The sequence below is a fragment of the Saccostrea echinata genome, unplaced genomic scaffold (genome assembly GCF_033153115.1).
Source record: "Saccostrea echinata isolate AGI-Se365-2 ecotype Australia unplaced genomic scaffold, CSIRO_AGI_Sech_v1 ptg000001l, whole genome shotgun sequence".
Taxonomy (NCBI): domain Eukaryota; kingdom Metazoa; phylum Mollusca; class Bivalvia; order Ostreida; family Ostreidae; genus Saccostrea; species Saccostrea echinata.
The window spans coordinates 52390441-52414922 of record NW_026889750.1 but is presented as its reverse complement, the minus strand read 5'-3'; the positions used below and the strand labels follow the sequence as shown (position 1 = coordinate 52414922).

General features: G+C 35.2%; 2 protein-coding genes across 10 annotated transcripts in view; one reads left to right on the top strand and one right to left on the bottom strand.

Moving 5' to 3' along the window:
• Positions 1 to 19973, bottom strand: part of LOC133194461 (myoferlin-like) — a 68088-nt gene extending 48115 nt beyond the window's left edge. For 7 of the 8 annotated variants that reach the window (XM_061330424.1, XM_061330418.1, XM_061330446.1 and 4 more), the window contains exons 1-9: positions 19778 to 19973; positions 19620 to 19675; positions 11011 to 11102; positions 7436 to 7541; positions 6420 to 6522; positions 2795 to 2988; positions 1076 to 1270; positions 732 to 782; positions 281 to 427 (exon numbers count right to left, since the gene is read on the bottom strand). In XM_061330424.1, the coding sequence (XP_061186408.1) occupies positions 281 to 427; positions 732 to 782; positions 1076 to 1270; positions 2795 to 2988; positions 6420 to 6522; positions 7436 to 7541; positions 11011 to 11102; positions 19620 to 19675; positions 19778 to 19871 (1038 nt within the window). In that variant the 5' untranslated portion in view covers positions 19872 to 19973. Of the gene's footprint in view, positions 1 to 280; positions 428 to 731; positions 783 to 1075; positions 1271 to 2794; positions 3002 to 6419; positions 6523 to 7435; positions 7542 to 11010; positions 11103 to 19619; positions 19676 to 19777 lie in introns of those variants that run through there. The other variant, XM_061330450.1, reaches the window with a different exon arrangement.
• A 3828-nt stretch (positions 19974 to 23801) lies between these two features.
• Positions 23802 to 24482, top strand: part of LOC133194406 (uncharacterized) — a 114057-nt gene continuing 113376 nt past the window's right edge. For both annotated transcript variants that reach the window (XR_009722080.1, XM_061330371.1), the window contains exon 1: positions 23802 to 23901. The gene's annotated coding sequence lies outside the window, so the exon portion shown is untranslated. The remainder of the gene's footprint in view (positions 23902 to 24482) is intronic.

The following is a 24482-nucleotide window of genomic DNA, read 5'->3' as shown; positions in this document are numbered from 1 at the left end:
TACTGGATATTATATCACAGCAATGGATGGGAAAGAGAGATAACTATGTAACTAATAATGTTGGCAGTATTCTAATAACTCTATCATCTATATATAGAAGTAGAAAAAAAATCACATCATGCAGAAGATAAATCAATCAAGGAATCGTAAGACAATCTTGCCAATACTTCTTTCAATTTGAATGTAAGTTTTCCTACATTATTAACTAAATTCTCTTACTACACAAAGTTCAAAATAAGACATGAATACAGTTACTGTTATAAATAAATAGAAAGCTTACTGGGGCCTCATCTCCAGGTCCAATGACACAGACGCACACTTTCAGGTAGCCCTTGGCACCCGCCATTTGATCCTCAGGGTCACTTAGTAACAGCCATTTTTGGAGGAAGGCATGTCGTTGTTCTAGATACACCATGCCGACATCACACTGTCAAAAGGAATCAAAGTACTGAAAGTACTGAAAGCTGGGCGTTATGGTTCATACATATCATACCATCAAAAGGAAAAATAAAGTTTTGTTACATCAATAACCTAGGCCTATATTAAAATCTCAAACTGGTAAAAATTGCCACAACTCAAAATATTTTCTTGCTGTTTTTCTCAACATATTTTTATTTTCGCTTCAGGCATTCAGTGTCCAACTTATAAAAGTATATTGTTAAAGTTATTTTTTAAGAAGGAAGTGCTGTAACTGTCATAAGAAATCAGATTTCATATTTCTCTTGTCTTACCTTGAAGGATCCAATCAATGCATCAGACCTCAGCTTCTTGGAGTTGAAAACCTGCAAAAAGTGGAATAGAAAATAAATGTCTAAAAATTATCTTCGGTATGAATACCTGGCTTGAGAATAAAATGGGTGGCCTATATTTCAAAGTTTGACTAAGCTTCATAATCAAACATAACAATGGAAGAGTATTTCAAACTGTTTAAGTAATTTTTACTAGACAATGATCTTAATAAGTATTTAGCACAAAAGACTGATGATCATACTAACCAGTGAAGACTTACAGTTAATTCTTGCCCTGTAAATTTTTTATGCGTGAAAAATTTTATGCTAGATTTAATTATGGTTACCTTGAATTCGACCAGCTCATCCATGAGTTCTGCCGGAGATATTTTAAAGTTGAAAAAGAAGGCCTCATTCCAGCATGGGCTATTAGTTGACTTCTTCACTCGAGTTTGCTTTGTTTGGTTGGCCACGGTTATCTTGGCAACAGGTTGGATATTTCCCCCTTGTAACTGTCTGGCTTCTATTACTTTAACCCTGATCTGTTGAGAAAAGTACAGCATTCTTTTACAAGATTCAAAAAAATGTAACAAAAATTGTTGTTCATATAATTACATGATCATTCAAAATTTTGACACCATCAAGTAACAGTATCATGTTTTCATGGTCAAGACACTCTCTAGTCATAAGCAACCTTCTTCTTATCTTTCACCATTAGAGAGCTTTGACCTTTAGCCTTGACCTGAAGTGGGACAAACAAATAGATATGGTGATTCCCTGTCTCGTATGAGAAAGCTCTGACCTTTGGCCCTGACTTGAAGTGGGACAGACAGATAGATATGGTGATTTCTTTACACCTTGTAAACTTTTTTGCAGTTAGGGGTAGGGGAAAGGAAGAATATTTGTAATAGTAATAAAAATAAAAGAATGTTGATAAGTGAACATATACTTCTAAAAAAAAAAATAATTATTATGATTGTTTCACTTTTGAATAAGGTAACTACTCAGATGAGATGGACATTGTGACAAATGAGGAGACTGAGGAACAGAAGGGGCCAGCCAGACAGACAGACAAACAAACAGACAGACAGACAGACAGCTAGACAGACAAACAGACAGCTAGACAGACTGCAAATCAGCTAGACAAACGGAAGGATGGACAGACAGAAAGACAGGTAGACAGACAGACAGACAAACAGAGTGACAGACAGAGGGGGACAAGATTGTGGTCCTCAATTATATACATAGATCAAATAAATTTAGTTCTGTTACAACTGTAACTTGACAAAGTTTGTAGGAACAGAATAATTTGACAGGAATTTTATATATAATTTATCAATTTTATCTGACATTAGCTTGCACGTAATTATCTTAATCTTGTTAAATTAACCAAACCAAAAACTGCATCAGCAAACACAAATTATTTGTGTTTGTGAGTAGATGTAATTACGGTCACAAATGCCGTTCCCCCCACGGCTGAATGGTGACTTTTATATGTGTTAATGATTTCTCGATTCAATTCGCCAGCTGTACCCAGAATCTAATATCTGTGTATTATTCTGGTAGCAATAGCCAGGGCTGCCATCCTCAGAAGACAAACAGACCACGTAACAATCTGTCATTACTGAATCCTTATAATCAATGGGGTGCAGAACATGTGTCTCCCATGTATACACGTTCTGTACACAGCAGTACATAGGACAAAAACTATGCACTGCCAAAAACTTAAAGGAGTCAATGAACTTGATTGGATGTGTACCTTTTTAAAAAAAAAATTCAATTTTCATATTCACAGCTGGGACAGTCAAAACAAATTTTTTAATCAAGCCTTAATTCATAAGATGAAAGTAAAATTTTTGAAGTGTACATCTCTTTTTCTTGGACGTAACTTTAAAAGACAATTTTGTCCATCCCTTGTTTTATTTTTTTTTAATTTTAGTTTCAAGAAGCGTTTCAAACTGTTGACTAAAACATTTATGTTGCTTGTAGAAGAGGGTGAACATGAAATTTCTTGATTGATTAAAGATGGATAGAAATGAAGATGTTTTACAGGTCAATGTGCTTACCTGGAAGTCGGTTGGTTTGGTTGAGAGATTTTCAAGGAGTTTTCTCCGGCCCATTTTGTTTCCCCGTTTCTTTTTCCGTTTGGGTTTGGGGATGACCTGTCCAGTGGCCGGGTCAATCTGAGGGGGGCCAGTGTCCACTTCTTCTTCTTCCTCCTCCTCATCTCCCTCCAACAGGGAGTCCCCCAAAACCTGACCTGTAAAAAACATTCATATAGTTACTATATATAGACCAGTATCCTCCAACAGGGAGCCCCCCAAAACCTGACCTGTAAACAACATTCATATGGTTACTATATATAGACCAGTATCCTTCAACAGGGAGTCCCCCAAAACCTGACCTGTAAAACAACATTCATATGGTTACTATATATATACACCAGTATCCTCCAACAGGGGGTATATATAGGTTTCCCAAAAGAAGAGACCCCAAACCTGACTTGTAAAGAGTTGAGGTGCTTACATGGACAGATATATGTTATGAGGTGTTTATATGAACAGGTTGTGTGTAACCAGGTACTTAAATGGGCAAGTGTAACCAGGTACTTAAATGGGCAAGTGTAACCACGTACTTAAATGGGCAAGTGTACCCAGGTACTTAAATGGGCAAGTGTATGTAATGAAGTGCTGTAACAGATGGTGTGTTTAACACACCCCATAAAGTCATTATATGGGAGTATTACTTAGCCAGGTGTGTGTTATGTAGTCCTTATATGGGAAGGTGTATGATATGTGGTTCTTAGGTAGGCAGGTGTGTATTACGAGGTGCATATGTGGGTAGGTATGTAATATGAGGTGATGACATGGTTCCAGTGTAAAAAAACAGGTGTGATACAAAGGTGCTTGAAAAGACAAAAGTAGTTATCAAGGTTCAAACTGAATAAACTCAGGGTCAGGGCTAAAATAGGCTGTGCCTACTGGCCAATCTCATTCACTGAATAAAATCTCATTCAAAATTTAAATTGAATAAATTTGTAAGATTCAACATAATTTAGTTGTGCAGTATCTTTTATAAGAATATTTTTGAAAACAGAAATTATTCTGTTAGAAGTCGGCAGTATACAGATTCACATACAAAACAGTCAAGGTAAATTTTAAACTGACTGAACAAGCATTAACTTCCTGAATGTCCTGTACACATAAGAGATAAACTGTTATTTATGTGTACGGCCTGCTTCCTGCATATTACACAACAGGAGGATTGGCTATATATCTTACACAGAACTATAACAACCACAACTAATGGACTCAATCTCTACTTTATGTCAGCAAAATCCAACAGTTTAATTTACCAGGATACAAAAGTTATCTGTAATTAAATAATCCAATGATCCAGATCCCAAAGTCACAAATGTGATCTATCTTAAAGACCTACTACATTGCTAATGCCTCCTTCATACTTATCATAACTCTGACAACATTGTTTTCAATATGGCAACTACAGACACACATACAAAATATTTCTATTAGATGTGAGAATTCCCCCAGGCCATTTTATTTCTATGAGATGTGAGAGTTCCCCCCAGGCCATTTTATTTCTGTGAGATGTGAGAGTTCCCCACAGGCCATTTTATTTCTATGAGATGTGAGAGTTCCCCCCAGGCCATTTTATTTCTGTGAGATGTGAGAGTTCCCCCCAGGCCATTTTATATCTATGAGATGTGAGAGTTCCCCCCAGGCCATTTTATTTCTGTGAGATGTGAGAGTTCCCCCAGGCCATTTTATATCTATGAGATGTGAGAGTTCTCCCCAGGCCATTTTATTTCTGTGAGATGTGAGAGTTCCCCCCAGGCCATTTTATATCTATGAGATGTGAGAGTTCCCCCCAGGCCATTTTATTTCTGTGAGATGTGAGAGTTCCCCCCAGGCCATTTTATTTCTTTGAGATGTGAGAGTTCCCCCCCAGGCCATTTTATTTCTGTGAGATGTGAGAGTTCCCCTACTTGGTTTGGATTGATTAGTATTTGTACCTTCCTTACTTATACATTTAGTTAATAACTTTGTGCCACTTTGTAAGAGTTTAAGGGATTTTTTTTTCAAACGGGAGAAGGTAAACTTCTTCACTCATTTAGAAAGGGGTTGCAGGATTTCCTACAGAAGGGAAGTTAGTTTTTCAAATCTGTCCCTCAGGTACACCTGAGGATGCAAACTTACCCCAGAACGGGTGTTGTCATTACTTCATAATTTCTAAGCATTATAAATATTATCACCTTGCACAATAAAGTCAACATACAGACTGCTGATACAGGAAGGGGGACATAGTGGTAGTAGAGTTTTTCTGAGTTAATGATAGACAATTACAGAGACTCACAGGATAAGGTGATGATTGGGGTTTTTCTTACCTTCTAAAATGGACTATCAAGACTTGATAGTGAGAGACTTCAACAAACAGGACAAGGTGCTGATTGACTTTCTTACCTTGCACACTGGACTGATAATGAAAAGCCTACAAATACTCGGGTGGGGGGGGGGGGGGGGTTACAGACAAGATGGGTTGACTTTAGGAATTTTTTTACCTTGCACACTGAACTGACAACTAACACTCAGATGATACTGGGGGAGGGATGGGTGGGGGAGGGAAGGGAAAGGAGTGACAAACAGGATGGGGTGACTTTGGACTTTCTTACCTTGCACACATTGAACTGAGAACTAGCAGCCGGCTGATGCTGAGGGAGGTACAAACAGGAAACCAGGACCTGGTGGTGGTTGTTTGAATCTTCTTACCTTGCACACTAGACTGACAGCTAGCAGCCGCCTGATACTGGGGAACCTGTAGAGTTTCGACAGGACCTGTCTCCTCTCCAGTTTTCTCCATGTCTCGTGATAAGTTTGGCAAGCTAATGGAGAAGTTTCCCAGGTTTCCCACCCGAGTTAAGGTGGTTCGAAGGTTTTCCATTATATTGATTTAAGTCTTTTATCACTTACAAATGAATTATGTCTCCATAACCAATCCCAAACACTGAGAATGTGTATATAAACACCTGTTACATATGACGGGATCAATGCCTTCCTGGGACAGCAGGCTGAATATTGATGGAATATCATTTTTTTCTTGATACACAACAAAGTAACAAAGGAGGGCAACACTCTGTTACTTATTTTTTTTTACAAAATGTAACAGTTATTATCAGATCCTTTCCATAGTCTTAAGGGTGTGTGCATTTTGGAGAAAAAGGGGAAGATGGTCATAGTTTACTCATTTTTCTTTCTACAGCTAGGCACATAAATAAATCATATTTATCTCAAAAAATTCATGAATCAATTTTTTTTCCAGTGAATCCCTCCTCATATTATTGATAGGGTCAATGTATATCATCTCTTTGGCTAAAATAACTTTGACCTCTGAAACTTGACATCAGGTTGACCTTATGTTCCTTTTCTTAGAAATAATACTCATGTAATATATACTGTTAAATCACATATATTCATGGGCTCACATTTTTGTGGTTTGAGGAAAAACTATGTGTTTGTGGGGATTTGTTTATATCTGAGTTCTTTATAAGTGAGTTTTACTGTATACTCATATTGATCGAGTTTCCATGCCCTCCAGTGTTCAGTGTAACTTGACACTTGCCCCTGTTATGTGAACTTCATTCCATTTTAAATGGTCAAGGCTTGAGCTACCCACCTTGACTTTCCTGGGTGGGGTCAGTGCCCCCTGTGGCTCCAGCGGACGCAGGTGGGGCTGCTGATGCTGGTGGCTTGTACATCAACTTCATCTCAAGCTGTGCCTGTGAAAGCAAAACAATTTACATATAACAGAGCTCTATACTTAGTCATAGGAGGGAAGACTTGTTTTATCTGCTTTAATTCTGCTCTTTTATTACATGAATATTAAAGATTTATTCATGACTCAGATCATAATTGTAGATGTGCCACAGGAATAAAATCTATCCCATATGCCTATCATTTATGTCTATTTATGTCTGTGTGACATAAATTTGCATAGAACTACGTCATTTATTACATGTTAAAAACTATTAGGTACTGTGAGCACTAAGCTCACTAAATGATGCCCCCGCTTCCATACGAGTATAATTGCAGAGTTCATTTTTTGCCATGGAAAACACCAAATATCTGTCGGATCTAAATGAAAAATAGGAGTGCACAATGGCACCATGTAATAAAGACTCTGTGAAAGTCTCATTAAATTTTGTTCAGTGGTATAGAGTAAGGAGTTGCAGGTAAGAGATGGGTACCCCCAACATTATATTAGAAGGAATGGCAGTGTCCATGTTTTGCTATGGGAAACCCCAAATATCTGTCCAATCAAAACAAAAAATAGGAAGTGCTCAATGGCACTGTGTATTAAAGATTGTCTCACTAAATTTTATTCAGTTGTATAGGAGGAGTCACAGATAAGAGATAGGTACCCCCAAGTATTAAGGACGGAAGGATGGAATGACGTACAGATGGACACCCCCCTCACTAAATACCCCCTGCTTGAATATAATATGAAAAGCTAGGGGTATAATTATATGAAATACCTATACTTAATGTATAGTCAATCTCCACATAGATTTGTTGGTTAATTTTCATAGCAGATTTATCCTCAATTAATGTGACTTGTACAGGAAATGTATTGTTGATGGCTACAACAATGATGCTACAGTTTGTACCAATAACACTGAACAGTTTGGTTACCTGGGTGGGTCGTCCATTACTGTCCTTGAGACTGAGGTTAAGGGATTCAGACTGGGCTCCACCTCGCAGTAAGTTCCGCAGGGGGACCTTGGTCTGGGCCAAAAGTCTGAAAGACAAAACAAGTTAAAGATCATGTCTGGTTTATAGACAAAGGTATACATATACTGCCAGAGGGAGAAATCAGGTATGCATGCTTCACATTTAATATTTAAAGAACACTTTTGATACAAGACTGGCATTTTTGATACACAAACAAATCATGAGGTCTGCCTATAGTGTACAATAGATATTTGCATTTCAAATTTTTGAAAAGTTTAAACACATCTATGCAACTAATCCAACTTAAATGGACAAGCTGCAGTCTGCTGCACACATTTAAAATGCCTTGTAAACTCTTCTTTGATTTAGGTTATATCAAGCAGTTTATGACAGCCATTTGGTCTGCCTCCATCCACATAGCAACTCAGAATAAGAGTACTTGTGCACAAAATACTTTACTGAATGATTGAGACTGTGCATCCCCTGGGCCCCCTCTCATTATTATTAAGAAAACAGAAAAATATGAGTCAGTGTTTTATTGTCATAACTAATTAATTCATCATAAGTAATTAATTACATGTCATTCTTGTTGGTGTCGATCAATCAGTGAGATATTTTCTCCGTAAATTTTTATTTCATAAAACATGACCACATCCCACACCTTGTCAACACTTAACCTCTATAGGTGAAATGTTTACTGTCATTACGACATATACCAGCAGGAATGTCTGATCTCGGAGTTAAAATACCTGGCCGGGATTCTTACTTTATCTACCTACATATACAACCAATGGCCTATAAGGACACTACACTTGATAAACATTAAAACTCTATAATTGATAAACTGCCAAAGATGAATTTCATGTCTGTATGGCACACCCGCCATTTCGTGTATACCTGCCATTCTTATTTATACCTGAACTTGATCAAATAAAGGTGTATTGTGACTCAACAGTACATGTTCTAACATTGCACGGGTGTCTATTGTCAATAATTTCCCTAAAATTAATAATGAACTACAGATAATATATTTATTAATTCCAAGCCACTATTACTGCTGTTTAAACTCAGTGAAGTTACTAGTATGACCTGCATCTTTTATTTTCAGGAGACAAACAGATAGAGCTTAACAGACAGACAGACACTTTTGATGGCAAGTGTGTCTCCTTGGGCAAAACAACCCAATAAAGAAATCTAAATCCCTTGTGTATACATCTTTTATGAACTCTTGAATCTTTGCTGATCTAGCTGTTATTAAATTAATGCAGTGTTTGTTTGGAGGGGGAAAATTTCTATAAACAGATACTTCCTCTTTTTAAAAAAAATTGAAGGGGTTATAAACTGAGACTTTTCCCATGGACATATTTCACAAAATGCATATTCACTGGAATGTATCCAGAAAAACGTTAAAGTTGATAATTCATGTAATTACTCAAATGCTTCCTAATTACTATGGTTACAAAGTGATCAAGTATATATCATGTATATTGCAGAGGTTGGATCTGATTCATCTTTTGCTTTGGAAAAGTCTCTACCGCAATGCAGCGTGAACCATAAATAATTCAAATACTGCCTCCTTTCAATGGTAGATTAATCTTTGTAGTACAAAAAATTCCATGGTACAAAATCAATCAAATTCACTTTAGGTTAATGACTTAGAAAAATTTGCAATTCTGGCACAATGAAATTCTACATGGGCATAAATCTTTAGTGACATAATCCTTTATAGGTATATTTTACTATACGATTTATTGGGGGGGGGGGGGGGGAGTCATGTAGCTAATGTTTGGTGTTGCTTAGCATTGTTTCGGTAGTCATTCACTTGTTTTATGACAACTACTTATAAACAGAATAACTACTGACAAAGTCTAACCCAAAGTCAATATTCTCCATAATAGTTTTTGTTAGTTTCACAAATATTCCATATATATGTTTACACCTGCATGCATCTGAAATATTGTGGATCAGATATTTATGCTTTATTAACCTAAATGTATACTGTTTATTTAGCTTCTTACATTAACTCCAGCTGTGCAGCATGTCACTGTACAGGTATACATATTACACCTGATCCAATGCATACATCTATAGGGAATAATGACATTTCTGCATCTACAGTAAGTATGCTGATACTGCATCAAAAACTGCTTTTTAATCATTTCATGTTAAGAGTCTTAAAAACCATTTAAATAAGTGGACTACAAAATATGAAGAAAATGATAAGTAGATCACGTAGATTGCCACTTATTTTCATCACTGATTGTAATAATGAACATGAGTGTTTGTACTTTACTAAAACACTTCCCTAACGGGAGAGAAAACACTCGTAGATTATGACACTCTCTTAATGTGTTATAAGGTTAAGAACACTATAATATGATGAGCATAATAACACTGTACATAAGATGTCTCCTTAACCATGTTAACATAATGATCCCTGCCAGGTCTATGTATCAATCATTAAAATTGTACACTTTCTGAGAATGAAAGATCAAGTTCTGCAAAATAACACTGAAAGGATTCAGAGACAGAAATTACAAAATATTGTCGAATCATTTTAATTCATGGGGGTCAGTGTTCGTGGGCAAGACAAATTTTATTTGTTCATGGGGACATAATTTTGTGGGTTACTTGTTTATACGGTAGATTCAGGAATCAATATAAATCCAGGAACATTGGTCCCCCACAAACAATGTGTCTGTGTCCCCTCAAAGCAGTGCAACACTTAGGGATCACTTTGCTCCGTGTCTGTTTGTCCATCCGTCTATTTGTCTGTAGTGAGTAGTTAGGAGTCATACCTATATTACAGGTAAGTAGTGGGTGAATATGAGTCATAACCTGGCTCTGGGACCATAAAACTTAGATGAGCACAATTTTGAGCTCAGTCTCACTTTTACAAAAGAAATTTATAGTGGAAAATGAGACTGAGATCAAAAGTGAGCTTGTCTAAGTTTTATGACCCAGGAGCCTGTTTACAGGTGAGTGGTGAATGGATATGAGTCATTACCTGTTTTACAGGTGAGTAGTGAATGGAAATGGGTCATTACCTCTTTACAGGTGAGTAGTGAATGGATATGAGTCATTACCTGTTTTATAGGTGAGTAGTGAATGGATATGAGTCATTACCTGTTTTACAGGTGAGTAGTGAATGGATATGAGTCATTACCTGTTTTACAGGTGAGTAGTGAATGGATATGAGTCATTACCTGTTTTACAGGTGACTAGTGAATGGATATGAGTCATTTACCTGTTTTACAGGTGAGTAGTAATGGACACGAGTCATTACCTGTTTTACAGGTGAGTAGAAAATGGATATGAGTCGTTACCTGTTTTACAGGTGAGTAATGAAGGGATATGAGTCATTTACGTGTTTTACAGGTGAGTAGTGAAGGGATATGATTCATTTACCTGTTTTACAGGTGAGTAGTGAATGGATATGAGTCATTACCTGTTTTACAGGCAAGTAGTAGTTGGATCTGAATAATTTACCTGATCTGAAGGTAAGTGGTTGGTGGATATCGTTAAGAGTTATTTACCTGTTTCGGCCCACCCTCTCCCAGTCCATGACACTAACTTGCAGTTCATCTGAAGCTGTTAATGGTCTTCCACTTAGATCAATCTCAAAAGTCTGAAAAAGAAAACAATTTTCTTCATATGCTTTAAATGAACAGGATGAATGAAAACAACAATTTATAGAGCAAGGGCCAAGGAGTTTCAGTTTTTAATACATAATAGATTAATTTCCTTTCAAATATTCTGATAATGAATACATATTGTCACAAGCATGTAGAATGTTATGTGTTAACCCTGCTCACTGATACCCCAGGAATTTAATTCCAAACTTCATCATGTCAGCAATGTGTTCACATGCGAGTTTGAATATATGTATGTTAACTAAATCAATCTGATTTCTGACTTTCACAAATTGCATCATGGCAATATAAAAAAATATAGCTTTCATTTTGTTCCTTTTCAAACATGAACAGTAAGATTTTATACAGAAAATATAGTTTAAAATGGCTTCCCTCATTATGAACCAAATCTTTGGAAATTAGGAAGAAATGTCCTGATCTGCAATTTATTAACACAGTTTTCAACACTGTTGATCAACCCTTCTTATACAGGTGTAAGCCCAATTTGCATTTACATGGTGAAGTAATGACTGGTAGACGCTCACTGATAACTTTGTAATTAATGCAGAATGCATCTGATTATAATCTGATACAGGAATCAAATTTGGAACTGAAGTATAAATATGAACGTGACGAACAGGGTAATCTTTTCTGTAGTGCAAGATTTTGTGCAAGACCAATGTTATAAAAATATACAGCATATTATAATTTTATAAAGATTGCTTATGTGCCAATGTTTTGTAAAATAACAAGTATATAATCATTTTACATATACGTAGCTAGAAAAATTAAAAAAAATATTCATCAACGATTATCAAGATTAAGAAAAACTTCACAAAAGACATACTTTTTTTGCAATAAAATTATTTTATATATGTAGATTTTAAAAATAAAGTTTTTAAATGGATTTTAAGAAATGAAAACTATTAATAGGACATTGCACTCTCCCTGGAATGTATCCTGTTTTTATATATAGTTATTGATATTAAAAAGGTCTGTCTTATTTAATAATCCATTCAGCAGAATCTGTTTGTGGTTGATACAGTCTACTGAGCTGTGATGGCCAAATAGCAATTCTGTCAGCGCAGGGGTTTGTTTAGGCTAATGCTATAGAAACCTGGGTTTTCCAATGGAATTCCTGTAAGCAAAACATCTATAACACTGTAACCTAGAATTTTTTACTTTAAAAACAGAATCCTTCTCTGGGGCCCGGAAATCTATGGTAAGATTTAATTCTGTAGGAGTTAATGCTATAGGGGCATAATGATTTATAGTATAAAATTATATATTATTTAAGTAATAAGGGAACATTTTATTAATGCATTAGAGGTTTCAATTATTGCCATTTATATATATATATATATTTTTCTATTTTCTTTTTGTTGTCTAGCTTACTCTCCCAATATATAAAACATGTGCAACATATTTCAGGTGTGTTTTAATATAAATCTTATAAAATATCTGAGTTTACAATGAAATTTGATCCAGAATAAGCATTTGAGATAAATCATGAGTTCACATACTCAAAAATATCATGAGTTCACATACTCTAAAATATCATGAGTTCACCATGTTCACATACTCAAAAATATCATGAGTTCACACTCAAAAATATCATGAGTTCACATACTCAAAAATATGAGTTCACATACTCAAAAATACCATGAGTTCACATACTCAAAAATAAATTGATGAGGAGAAATAAATGTATTAAAGTTAGTAAGAAGGCATGATTAAAACCTAAAACGGGAAATAACGTATAGACTGTCTGTCAGTTATTGTGCATTTGGAAAAAAAAACAGTCAAACCTCGTTATCTCAAACTCGATGGAATGCAAGATGAAAAACTTAAAGATAACCGAGATATCATGGGTAAATTATACTTAAAGAATAAGTGGTTTGGACTTCTAAAACTCTTCGAAATATATATCCATGCTATTCGAGATAATAGTGTTCAAGATAACAAAGTTCAACTGTAGTTGTACTATGTCAATTCTGAAAGTTCCTGAGGATTTTCACTTGTGATATGATTTAAGCAGGCATACTTCAGGAAACATTTACGCTCATCAGTTTTACCATATTAATTTATAACAAATAGCTAACTCATACAAATTAAGATGATACATTCATCAGGTATCAAAAGTATGTCACAGTTGATCAATTATTAAGGCAGTTTATGATTAATTATTGTTTTCAGTTAAAATGCTGAAAAAATTACCGGTAGATAGAAATACTTTTATCTATGTAATGATATTCAAAATGATTCATGTCCTTTTTATGCATGTTACACTAAACAGGTGGATCTAACTGTATACAGTACTGTAATAGATTAACATGCTGATAAACAAGCTAACGATGTCTTAATTACAAGTCAGCGGCTGATAACCGAGAACTTTTACCTCCCATAAACATTTTCAATTAAAGTTTAATTTTATAATAATTGGAATGTGAGGCATAATTCACAATTAAAATTAATCAACCAGTGACAATAGAATGTCAGAATAATTAATTAAAGAGCAGATGTTTCCATGACAATATTTCAATATACTTGAATTTCTGAGTCAACAATTCATTCATTTAAAATAAATTCAACAATGTAGATTTATATTATAAAAAAGAATATTGGTCTACAATTCTTACGTATGGGCACTTAATAACTGGGCTGCATTCAAGATCGTAGCAGCTACATTAAGCTCATGCAACATAAACTATGATCTTGTACAATATGCTAGCCTAGCCAATTAACAAGCATAAATTCATACAGTGCTTTAACAGACCTAGATATCTAGCCTAGCCATAACAAGGATCAATTCATACAGTGCTTTAACAGACCTAGATATCCAGCCTAGTCATAAAAAAGGATCAATTCATATAGTGCTTTAACAGACCTAGATATCTAGCCTAGCCATAACAAGCATCAATTCATACAGTGTTTTAACAGACCTAGATATCTAGCCTAGCCATAACAAGCATCAATTCATACAGTGCTTTAACATACCTAGATATCTAGCCTAGCCATAACAAGCATCAATTCATACAGTGCCTTAATAGACCTAGATATATAGATATCTAGCCATAACAAGCATCAATTCGTTTAGTGCCTAATTAACAGACCTAGATATCTAGCCCAGCTGTAACAAGCATCAATTCATACAGTGCTTTAACAGATCTAGATATCTATCCTAGCCATAACAAGCATCAATTCATACAGTGCCTTAAAAGACCTAGATATCTAACCTAGCCATAACAAGCATCAATTTATACAGTGTTTTAACAGACCTAGATATCTAGTCTAGCCATAACAAGCATCAATTCATACAGTGCCTTAACAGACCTAGATATCCAGCCTAGCCATAACAAGCATCAATTCATACAGTGCCTTAACAGACCTAGAATAACAAGCATCAATTCATACAGTGCTTTAACAGACCAAGATATCTAGCCTAGCCATAACAAGCATCAATTCATACAGTGCCTTAACAGACCTAGATATCTCGACTAGCCATAACAAGCATCAATTCATACAGTGCCTTAATAGGCCTAGATATATAGATATCTAGCCATAACAAGCATCAATTCGTTTAGTGCCTAATTAACAGACCTAGATATCTAGCCCAGCTGTAACAAGCATCAATTCATACAGTGCTTTAACAGACCTAGATATCTAGCCTAGCCATAACAAGCATCAATTCATACACTGCTTTAAAAGACCTAGATATCTAGCCTTGCCATAACAAGCATCAATTAATACAGTGCTTTAACAGACCTAGATATCTCGACTAGCCATAACAAGCATCAATTCATACAGTGCCTTAAAAGACCTAGATATCTAACCTAGCCATAACAAGCATCAATTCATACAGTGTTTTAACAGACCTAGATATCTAGTCTAGCCATAACAAGCATCAATTCATACAGTGCTTTAAAAGACCTAGATATCTAGCCTAGCCATAACAAGCATCAATTCATACAGTGCATTAACAGACCTAGATATCTAGCCTAGCCATAACAAGCATCAATTCATACAGTGCTTTAACAGACCTAGATATCTAGCCTAGCCATAACAAGCATCAATTCATACAGTGCCTTAATAGACCTGGATATATAGATATCTAGCCATAACAAGCATCAATTCGTTTAGTGCCTAATTAACAGACCTAGATATCTAGCCCAGCTGTAACAAGCATCAATTCATTATAACAGTGCTTTAACAGATCTAGATATCTTGCCTAGCCATAACAAGCATCAATTCATACACTGCTTTAAAAGACCTAGATATCTAGCCTAGCCATAACAAGCATCAATTCATACAGTGCTTTAACAGACCTAGATATCTCGACTAGCCATAACAAGCATCAATTCATACAGTGCCTTAAAAGACCTAGATATCTAACCTAGCCATAACAAGCATCAATTCATACAGTGTTTTAACAGACCTAGATATCTAGTCTAGCCATAACTGTGAAGCATCAATTCATACAGTGCCTTAACAGACCTAGATATCCAGCCTAGCCATAACAAGCATCAATTCATACAGTGCCTTAACAGACCTAGATATCTAGTTTAGCCATAACAAGCATCAATTCATACAGTGCCTTAACAGACCTAGATATCTAGCCTAGCCATAACAAGCATCAATTCATACAGTGCATTAACAGACCTAGATATCTAGTTTAGCCATAACAAGCATCAATTCATACAGTGCTTTAACAGACCTAGATATTGAGCCTAGCCAAGCATCAATTCATACAGTGCTTTAAAAGACCTAGATATCTCGACTAGCCATAACAAGCATCAATTCATACAGTGCCTTAAAAGACCTAGATATCTAACCTAGCCATAACAAGCATCAATTCATACAGTGTTTTAACAGACCTAGATATCTAGTCTAGCCATAACTGTGAAGCATCAATTCATACAGTGCTTTAACAGACCTAGATATCCAGCCTAGCCATAACAAGCATCAATTCATACAGTGCCTTAACAGACCTAGATATCTAGTTTAGCCATAACAAGCATCAATTCATACAGTGCCTTAACAGACCTAGATATCTAGCCTAGCCATAACAAGCATCAATTCATACAGTGCCTTAACAGACCTAGATATCTAGTTTAGCCATAACAAGCATCAATTCATACAGTGCCTTAACAGACCTAGATATCTAGTTTAGCCATAACAAGCATCAATGCATACAGTGCCTTAACAGACCTAGATATCTAGCCTAGCCATAACAAGCAGCAATTCATCAGTGTATATATTGAAGAGGGCATCTGCCCTTTTGGTCAGTATTTTTTTAAGCATAACAAAATTCATTCACAGTGGGGCTAGTTTACTTGACCGAGTTCATTCACAGTGGGGCTAGTTAACTTGACCGAGTTGTGCGTCGAAGTTCTGTCGTTTCTTGTTTTGTTAAGTTGTACTACTAAGTAATACAATATAAATTAAATATTACTATTATTATTATGGTTTTGGGCCAGTCTTTTTAAAAGATACAAGTTTGAGATCCTAAGGTTTGATTGTACTTTATACAAACTTGTAATTAAATACAAATTTAAGGACCAATACTTAGCTGAAATGTCTATTTTAATGTATTTGTTTAAATGAAACAAAGAAATATATATGCCTAAATATTAAATCATTTCTGAAGTTTCACAATTTGATTTTTTTCAAAAGAACCTTAAAAAAAAAGTGCTATAATAATTGAATTTTTCTGTGAATCTGTATTAAATTGGATTGAAATGTTTGTCTCTTTTCATTTGTTTCTCTTTTTTTTTGCAAAAATTTTTGATTCATCTGAAAAATACTGTCCTTAAAAATTTGATTATCTTGTTAAATTCTCTGCTTATAAGGCAAAAACTAGACAACATCCTTTTTTTTTAAGGATTTCTAAGTGTTTAAAATTTCCGGTTTGTTTTTATTATCATCACTTTGTCTTTTTACATTGCTCATCATTGATTTATAGCATTTCAAAATCATTATTAATACACAGCTCGAAGAAGAGCTCTTGTGATCATCTGCGTGTGAAATTTAGCGACTTTCACATCTTTAATATATATTTTTTTTTTTAATGAGTTAGTCATTTGAATGTTTATCTTGAGGATGAGAAATGCACTTTATGTGTTAAGACAGATTTTCAATACATGTATGATCAATAATTCTATTTCAACTTACTGTTAACAAGTTTTAGTTATATAGCATTATTCAAAAATTCTCATTGATTCAATGACATATAATCTAATATGTGCATCTAGAAAAAAGAAGAAAAAATATTTACCATTAAGTTGGCACTAACAGGCAGACATTAAATTGAAAAGTTTAAATGTAATAATTTATCTCTGGTCATTTGTAACCCTTGTACATGTTGTATATTAACTGTTGTCTTTTTACTGAGTTTACTACCAGTTACAAAAACAAGAAAAATTATTTTCAACTGAAGAAAATAAGATGATGTATTTTTATCACATGGAGCAAACTGAAAGTTATTCTTTCCCAACTTCTCCCAGTTTTTATGCCCTTTACAAGTACTGGTGGCTGTACACACAAATTTAAAGTTCAGGATACAATTATCACATTGCTCTAATTGACTGTGGTAAATTTGATAATACATGTATTACTATGATTATACCACAAAGCAAAACATCCTAGTATATTCTTCAATTGTACATGCATGATAAAACTATAAATCTGTTGTTTACTAGTTGCACTAAGGAAATAATAACAGATATTTTTTATTATTCATTGGACAACTCTCATGCAATCATACACATACAAACAGGTTACAGGTACTAGCTATATATACTATAAATGTACCAGAAAAGTCACTGCTGACTCAGCTGCCTCTCTAGTACTTGTACTGGTACTAACGTGATACAAACTTGTACTACCTACGTGATTCAAACACTGGGTAATTGTTTTCTTATATATAGGGGCTGTGAGAGTATCACTAAGTGTGGGATTGCCATCAAAGTCTGTATTATCACAACACAGGTATGACCCGACCGATTAATTACACATAAACCTCACCCACAAAGAAGTTTAAATCTACATTCCAACCCACTCTTCAACATTTTTCCCCTAACCATCCACAAAATTAAATTTGCATTCACAGCAGAAATCCTGGCCAAGATTTTCTATTTCTCTCTTTTTTTTCATTATTTGTTTCTTTCTGTGGGTAAAACATGTAGTAGCTCTGTTGTCTTCCTTTAAAATAATATCCTTCTGTAAACTGTTTTTATAAACTGCTTTAGGGTCATTCAAAATATGGGATTTAAACTTCCATAATAATGATAAAGATTATGCTTTTCTTTGTATGTGCAAATACATACAAAACCTGGATGTTTAAAAATGTTTATGTAATTGACAACCTGGGTTAATTTTTTTAGTAAGCTGAGAATGGTTCTGGTTAAATCTGCTGACCAGTGCAGTTTTGTATCCTTGACCAATGTTGACAGCTGACTGGACGTTATGACCGATGACTGGTCACTATTGACTGATGACCAGTTCAGTATTAATTTCTGATAAGAGAGCCAGTGCATTCCATAAATTTTTTACTGCATGGAGATTACAAATATATGTGAGACAAAACTTCATCAATTTAAAGTACCTTTTACAATCAGTTAAGAATTTGAAATAAGAAAATGATCCTTTGCACAAAATCAGGCTTTTATCAAACTGCTGAGTCATTTAAAAAACAGAAAACTACAAAAAGCAGTGGGCCGTTCACATCTTTGCGTGGGAGATCCTTAACTAATGAATTAAATGTCTTTAGGCAAATATTGCTATGAATTACTTTGGATGATTCACATCTTACTAGTATTTCATGATTTCAACATAAATGTATTAAAAATACTGAAACTTGAATATTTCAGTTTTGGCCTTTATATATGTAATTATACACTGACTGAAGAATATATAATATGCAAGGTGAATTTACATCATTTATGCATTTGGCAATAAGTGAATCAGGTGTTATGTTGTATAGGTATGACCCCTGTTTATAGTTTGTTATAGCCAGTGTCTTAACATCACACCCACAGGCAAAATATCTCAATGACTCTTATACATGTCACACCTACTCATTCAGTTTGTGTAATATGTCCAACAAAATTTAGTCATGTTAACATAGTTAACATTGGTGCAAAGGGGATTCTAACTGCATGCAATGTAGAAAATTAATTAATAAAATAGACTTACTGAAAATACAAATACTGAAGTATATATATATATATTATTTATCTTTTGCCGTTTATATATATATATATATATATATATATATATATATATATATATATATATATATATATATATATATATATATATATATATATTCGGCTCTCAGGTTAAAAGTGACTTCTGTGTACATTTAAAAGATAAGTAATATGCACACAAATATGCATTCTACATTAACATAATATAGAGATCTAGTACAAAGCCCTTTCAATGTTGTTGTTATTGTTCAGTAGGTGGAACTTAAACTTGAATTGAGAAGTTTTGCAATATAGAAATAGACCCACCTCATTCCAAACTGGATTTAGATTGGATTTGATCACCTCTGTTTTCTTCTTTATACCTGGAGAGAAACATAAACATATTCATCAGAATGTCCAGAAAAGCGAATACACGCCTCGGTTCACATCAGGTATTACATACTGAGCATCTCTTAAAAACTTACCTTGGAATTCGATGGCTACGTACGGATCACTTTCTCCAAATTTCTCTGCATTCGGGACATTCGTGGCCTTGATGACCACCACTTGCAGAGACATGGTGACTGATTATTCCGGATTCACTCTCGCATTTTGTTTTCTTTTTTCTTCCTCGGTGATAGTATGCAATCCACTTAAAACGATGATCGACACAGGTTGGTTACTTGACTTGTTAGTCGCACCCTTTCTTCCGGAAACTTTCGGAAATCTGTAACGTTATCGATGACTTCCGAGTGATGACGAAGACATTTGCCGCGAAAATTAAATCAGGACAAAGCCGTATGACTACCATTGAGGCAAATGAGGCAAATGCCTCAAAAATTTTAGAGTTTTCTAAAAAGAGAAAAAAAAATACTTTGAACTTTAATTAATTAATTAAAATTATGTGTTTCCTTGTACTAAATTTGGCCTAATATAAATACTCTCAACTTTTGTTTCAATTTCTGTAAATTGATCATCTCACCAGGTGCTTCATCAGCTGTTCATTATCGTTTAGAACGCATGTAAAAATAATTCAAAACGTGAAAACTTTCAAAGGTTAAGTCTTTAATTTGCTAAAATCCAGGTTTCGGGAACTCGACCCCCCTCCCCCGAGAACCCCCATCAGGACACTACGTACCCTGGACCCGCTTGGGACTCGGGTGGCCCCCAGATCCATTACCTCTCTTAAAAAAATGAGCCTAGTTACGGCCTTGGTATGTCTCTGGTGAAACATCTCACTTTTTTATACTTAACATTGCCCATATGATTAGGAAATACGAAATGAAGAGAATTAAAGGATATTAAAATTTGGTTAACTAAAACCAATTAACTTCGCTGGGATTGAAATCATCTAGCTAGCCCCCTTTATACACTACTGAAAAATGTTTTTTAGACTTTGAGAAAATTATATAGCGTAATGGAGGATATTTTGAAATTAACTAATTTATTTTTAATATAGGGAGCGTGGCTTTTTTATCCAGAAAAAAATCATCAAAGACGATGAAGTAATAATATTAATAAAGAAAAATCGCTTTTACTCAAATGGAGAAATTACATGCAAATAAAGTTTTCAACTATTCTATCTTGGTCTAATATAATGTTTAGAATACTTGGGTTATAATTTTAAATTATGTCATAGTACAGTGATTGAAGATTACAATTTATTCTACTTTAATGTCAAATGGTGGGTTAGTCTAACAACACAAAAGTATTATACCTGAAATTATGGTGCAGTGTAGAGAGGGTCCTTTGAATTTGAAGTCACAAGGTCGATCAAGGGTCAAACTTGACATAGGAAATGGAATAGGAATATTTTCATTGGTTCAGTTCATCGCCCCTTGGACCAGGAAGAACCACGACTGACATGTATTCAAAATTTGCGAATGAAAATATGGATAATTTTTTTCAGAATGAGAAGATAATTTGATGAACACTTAGAAAAACAAGTTTAATTATTTTCATAATGTTTTTTAAATCCGATTCTGAAATCCCATGAGTAATTAATAAATGTGTGTTTAACAATGTAGGGCTCGGAAACGGTGATTTATTACGGCACGAGGTCCATCGGGGTGGGGTGGGGGGCTTAACTGATTGGGGGTCCGAGTCAGGAATTCCCATTCTTGAACGTCAGAAAAGACATTTTGTATCACTGCAATATACGTCCAAGATGTGAGTCTGTCTGTTTACCTGTACAAATACCTTTCTGTTTATCTGTCATATTGTCCTGACCACTGTGACAAATCTGTTTGTTTACCTGTATGCATACCTATTGTCTATTAATTAACCCGTCCACAGACTGTCTATTTTCCTGTCCACCATTATCTGTCTGTTTATCTGCATACGCATTCCTGTCTGTTTAATCTTACACACATTTGTCTGTTTATCTAGCTGACCACAAACTGTTCTGTATATATAGTCCTACATACCTGTGTGTCTACCTGTCTGGAGACCTGTCTGTTTATCTGTCCGTTTAACTGTCCACAGACCAATGTGTTTACCTGTCCACAGAGTCACATACCTGTCTGTCTACCTCTTCAGAGACCTGTCTGTTTACACGCCCACAGACCTGTCTGTTTACCTGATATAATTCTTAGATCTAGCCGTCTGTTTACCTATCTACAGACCTGTCTGTTTACCTGTCCACATGCCCGTCTGTTTCTCTGTCTACAGAGTCAAAAACCTGTCTGTTTACTTGTCTACAGAGTCAAAGACCTGCATGCTTGTCCGCAAGGTACGATGTGGCTCAGTAAATTGTGATTGTATAAGGGCGGATCTAGGACTTTTCTGGAAAGGGGGGGTACCAACTTAAAAAAAAATCGTAATGGAAATTATTTTTAACAAAACAGAAAGAGCGAGCCACTAGTAGATCACCGCAGGCAAAAACCCTATTTCTTGTGCTTATGTGTGTATAAGTGGGGACTGGGGGGGGGGGGCGGGGGGGGGGGTAAAAAGTCATTTCAAGGGCATATTTTGGGTTACTTTCCTATAGAAATTCAATAACTCTGAAATTCTTGCCGGGGGGGGGGGGGGGGGGGTCCGGGCCAAAAATTCTTTAAAATACAAAAAATGTAACCAAAAGTGGGAAACATGTTTCCTTGGGGGGGGGGGGGATTCTCAGTTCTTTTTCCATCTTCAACATTCCTTATTTATGTAGTAGTATTCCGCTATCACCTAAATATGGTGTTTATGTCTCCCAACTTATTCCCTACTCAAGAGCATGCTCTAAGTACGATCAGTTTTTAATTCGAGGCAGGCTACTCACACATAAGTTGATGTTGCAGGGATTGCAACAACTCGTTTAAAGTCAGCATTCCGTAAATTCTATGGTCATTATAATGACCTTAGAATCAAATATAACGTATCACCGGGTCGTATTTTGGCTGACTTGTTTCCTGCCAATTGTTATAGACCTTTGTTTTTATACTAATTTGACTACGGATTGTTCCCGGCGTTTACTTGATCAGTACATAGGGCTCACAGCGGGTGTGCCCAGTCAGCAGGGGATGCTTACTCCTCCTAGGCACCTGATCCCACCTCTGGAATGTCCAGGGGTCCGTGTTTATGCCCTTTCCACAGATTTATTGTTTGAAGATTTTATGAGATCGATCATTGTTCCTTATCTTTGGCCTTTTTTTCATTCTTTCCTTATTACATGTACGTATAACGTTTAGTATTTTGCCATATATATAATTTTCAACTCCGAAACTCGCAGGAGGGTCGAGGACCCCCTGAACTCAACCTAGCTGCAGATCTGTAGCTCACCGAAAAAAAAATATATTGACAGACCGGTCTGTCAATATATTTTTTTTCGGAGAGCTACAGATCTGCAGCTGAACTCAACCTCGCTGGAACCGCTACCGGATTGTATACTCTCTTAAAATTGTTGGAAGGTATGTTCTCGTACATGTACAAACAGGAACCTTTATAATTAGTATATAAGTCCCTGGTACAAATAAAAAAATAAAGATTTTGAGGAGGTATTAACAATATCAAAAATAATGTAAATTATGACAATGCTCACACTTTTTTCAATAATGTTTCTATGAGCCATCATTTTATTAAAACTTAATGCGAAATCACTAATTTTCGTGGGGATTACCACAGACACTTGAGGGCACGAACCCCCCCCCCCCTCTTTGCCATGTTTTATTTTTCTTTTTTTAAATCTGGGGTCGACACACCTTTTTCCTATTTTGGTATTCTAATATACTATTAGTTTAATTTGAAATAATCCTCGGAATATCTTCTTTTCCCCCTTTTATGTCAAAAATATTGCAGAGGTGTCCGAGAGGAACGACAACTCTGCATTGGCGATTGTTGTGGAAACATGGATTTTGAAACGAGAGCATTTATTAACGTATTTCATTATCACAGGTCCATCTGACAATTAAAGAAAATTTCTAGTATAAATTTTACATAGAGATTTTTTCCCTAGCTCGATGATTTTCAAAATCCGTTTTTCCAATTACATTACGGTTTTTAAATTAGAATATCCTTAGTCACGTGACAGAGAGTGTTTGTGGAAACATGGCGAGCATGTATACAATTACCAAATTTGCATGTTGTGATAATTCTCTTTTACCTGGAAGAATACCAAATTCATAATAAGGTACCCTATTTCTCTTGTCAATTATTGTACAATTAACCGAAAATTTACTATAAGGATATGCTGTCTTAATTAGTTTATCGTTGATGAAAATAATGTTTTCATCAACTGGCACTGTACCAGATTTTCCTATTAGCGGCGAAAAGAAGAAACTGATAGTGCGATATCAAATAACACGTGCTTTTTCTGTTATTTTTCAATGTTTTTTGTGAGTATGAAATCGTTGATTATGTTTAAAATGCCCCAGTTTTGAATGTTAGATATATCTCGGGGTAATGTAAACAAGCCTTTAGGGATAGTCTTTCAGTCTGAATGCCAGTGTATATGGTCTAAGTAAACACATGTGTCAATATTTCCTTAGAACTTAAATGCTAGGATCTGGACAGTCATGGTCATCTGCTTAAAGATTTATAACTGTCTTCAGTTTTCAGCGTGTTAAGAGTCTTGTAACAAATTTATAATTACATTGAAGGCATTCATCTTGTCTGGATTCTGATGCTTAACATGTGAGTCATTTTGCTGATGATTGCATCGATAAAGCTTCTTTTATGGATCACAAGGCAATGTAAACTTTGGATAAACAG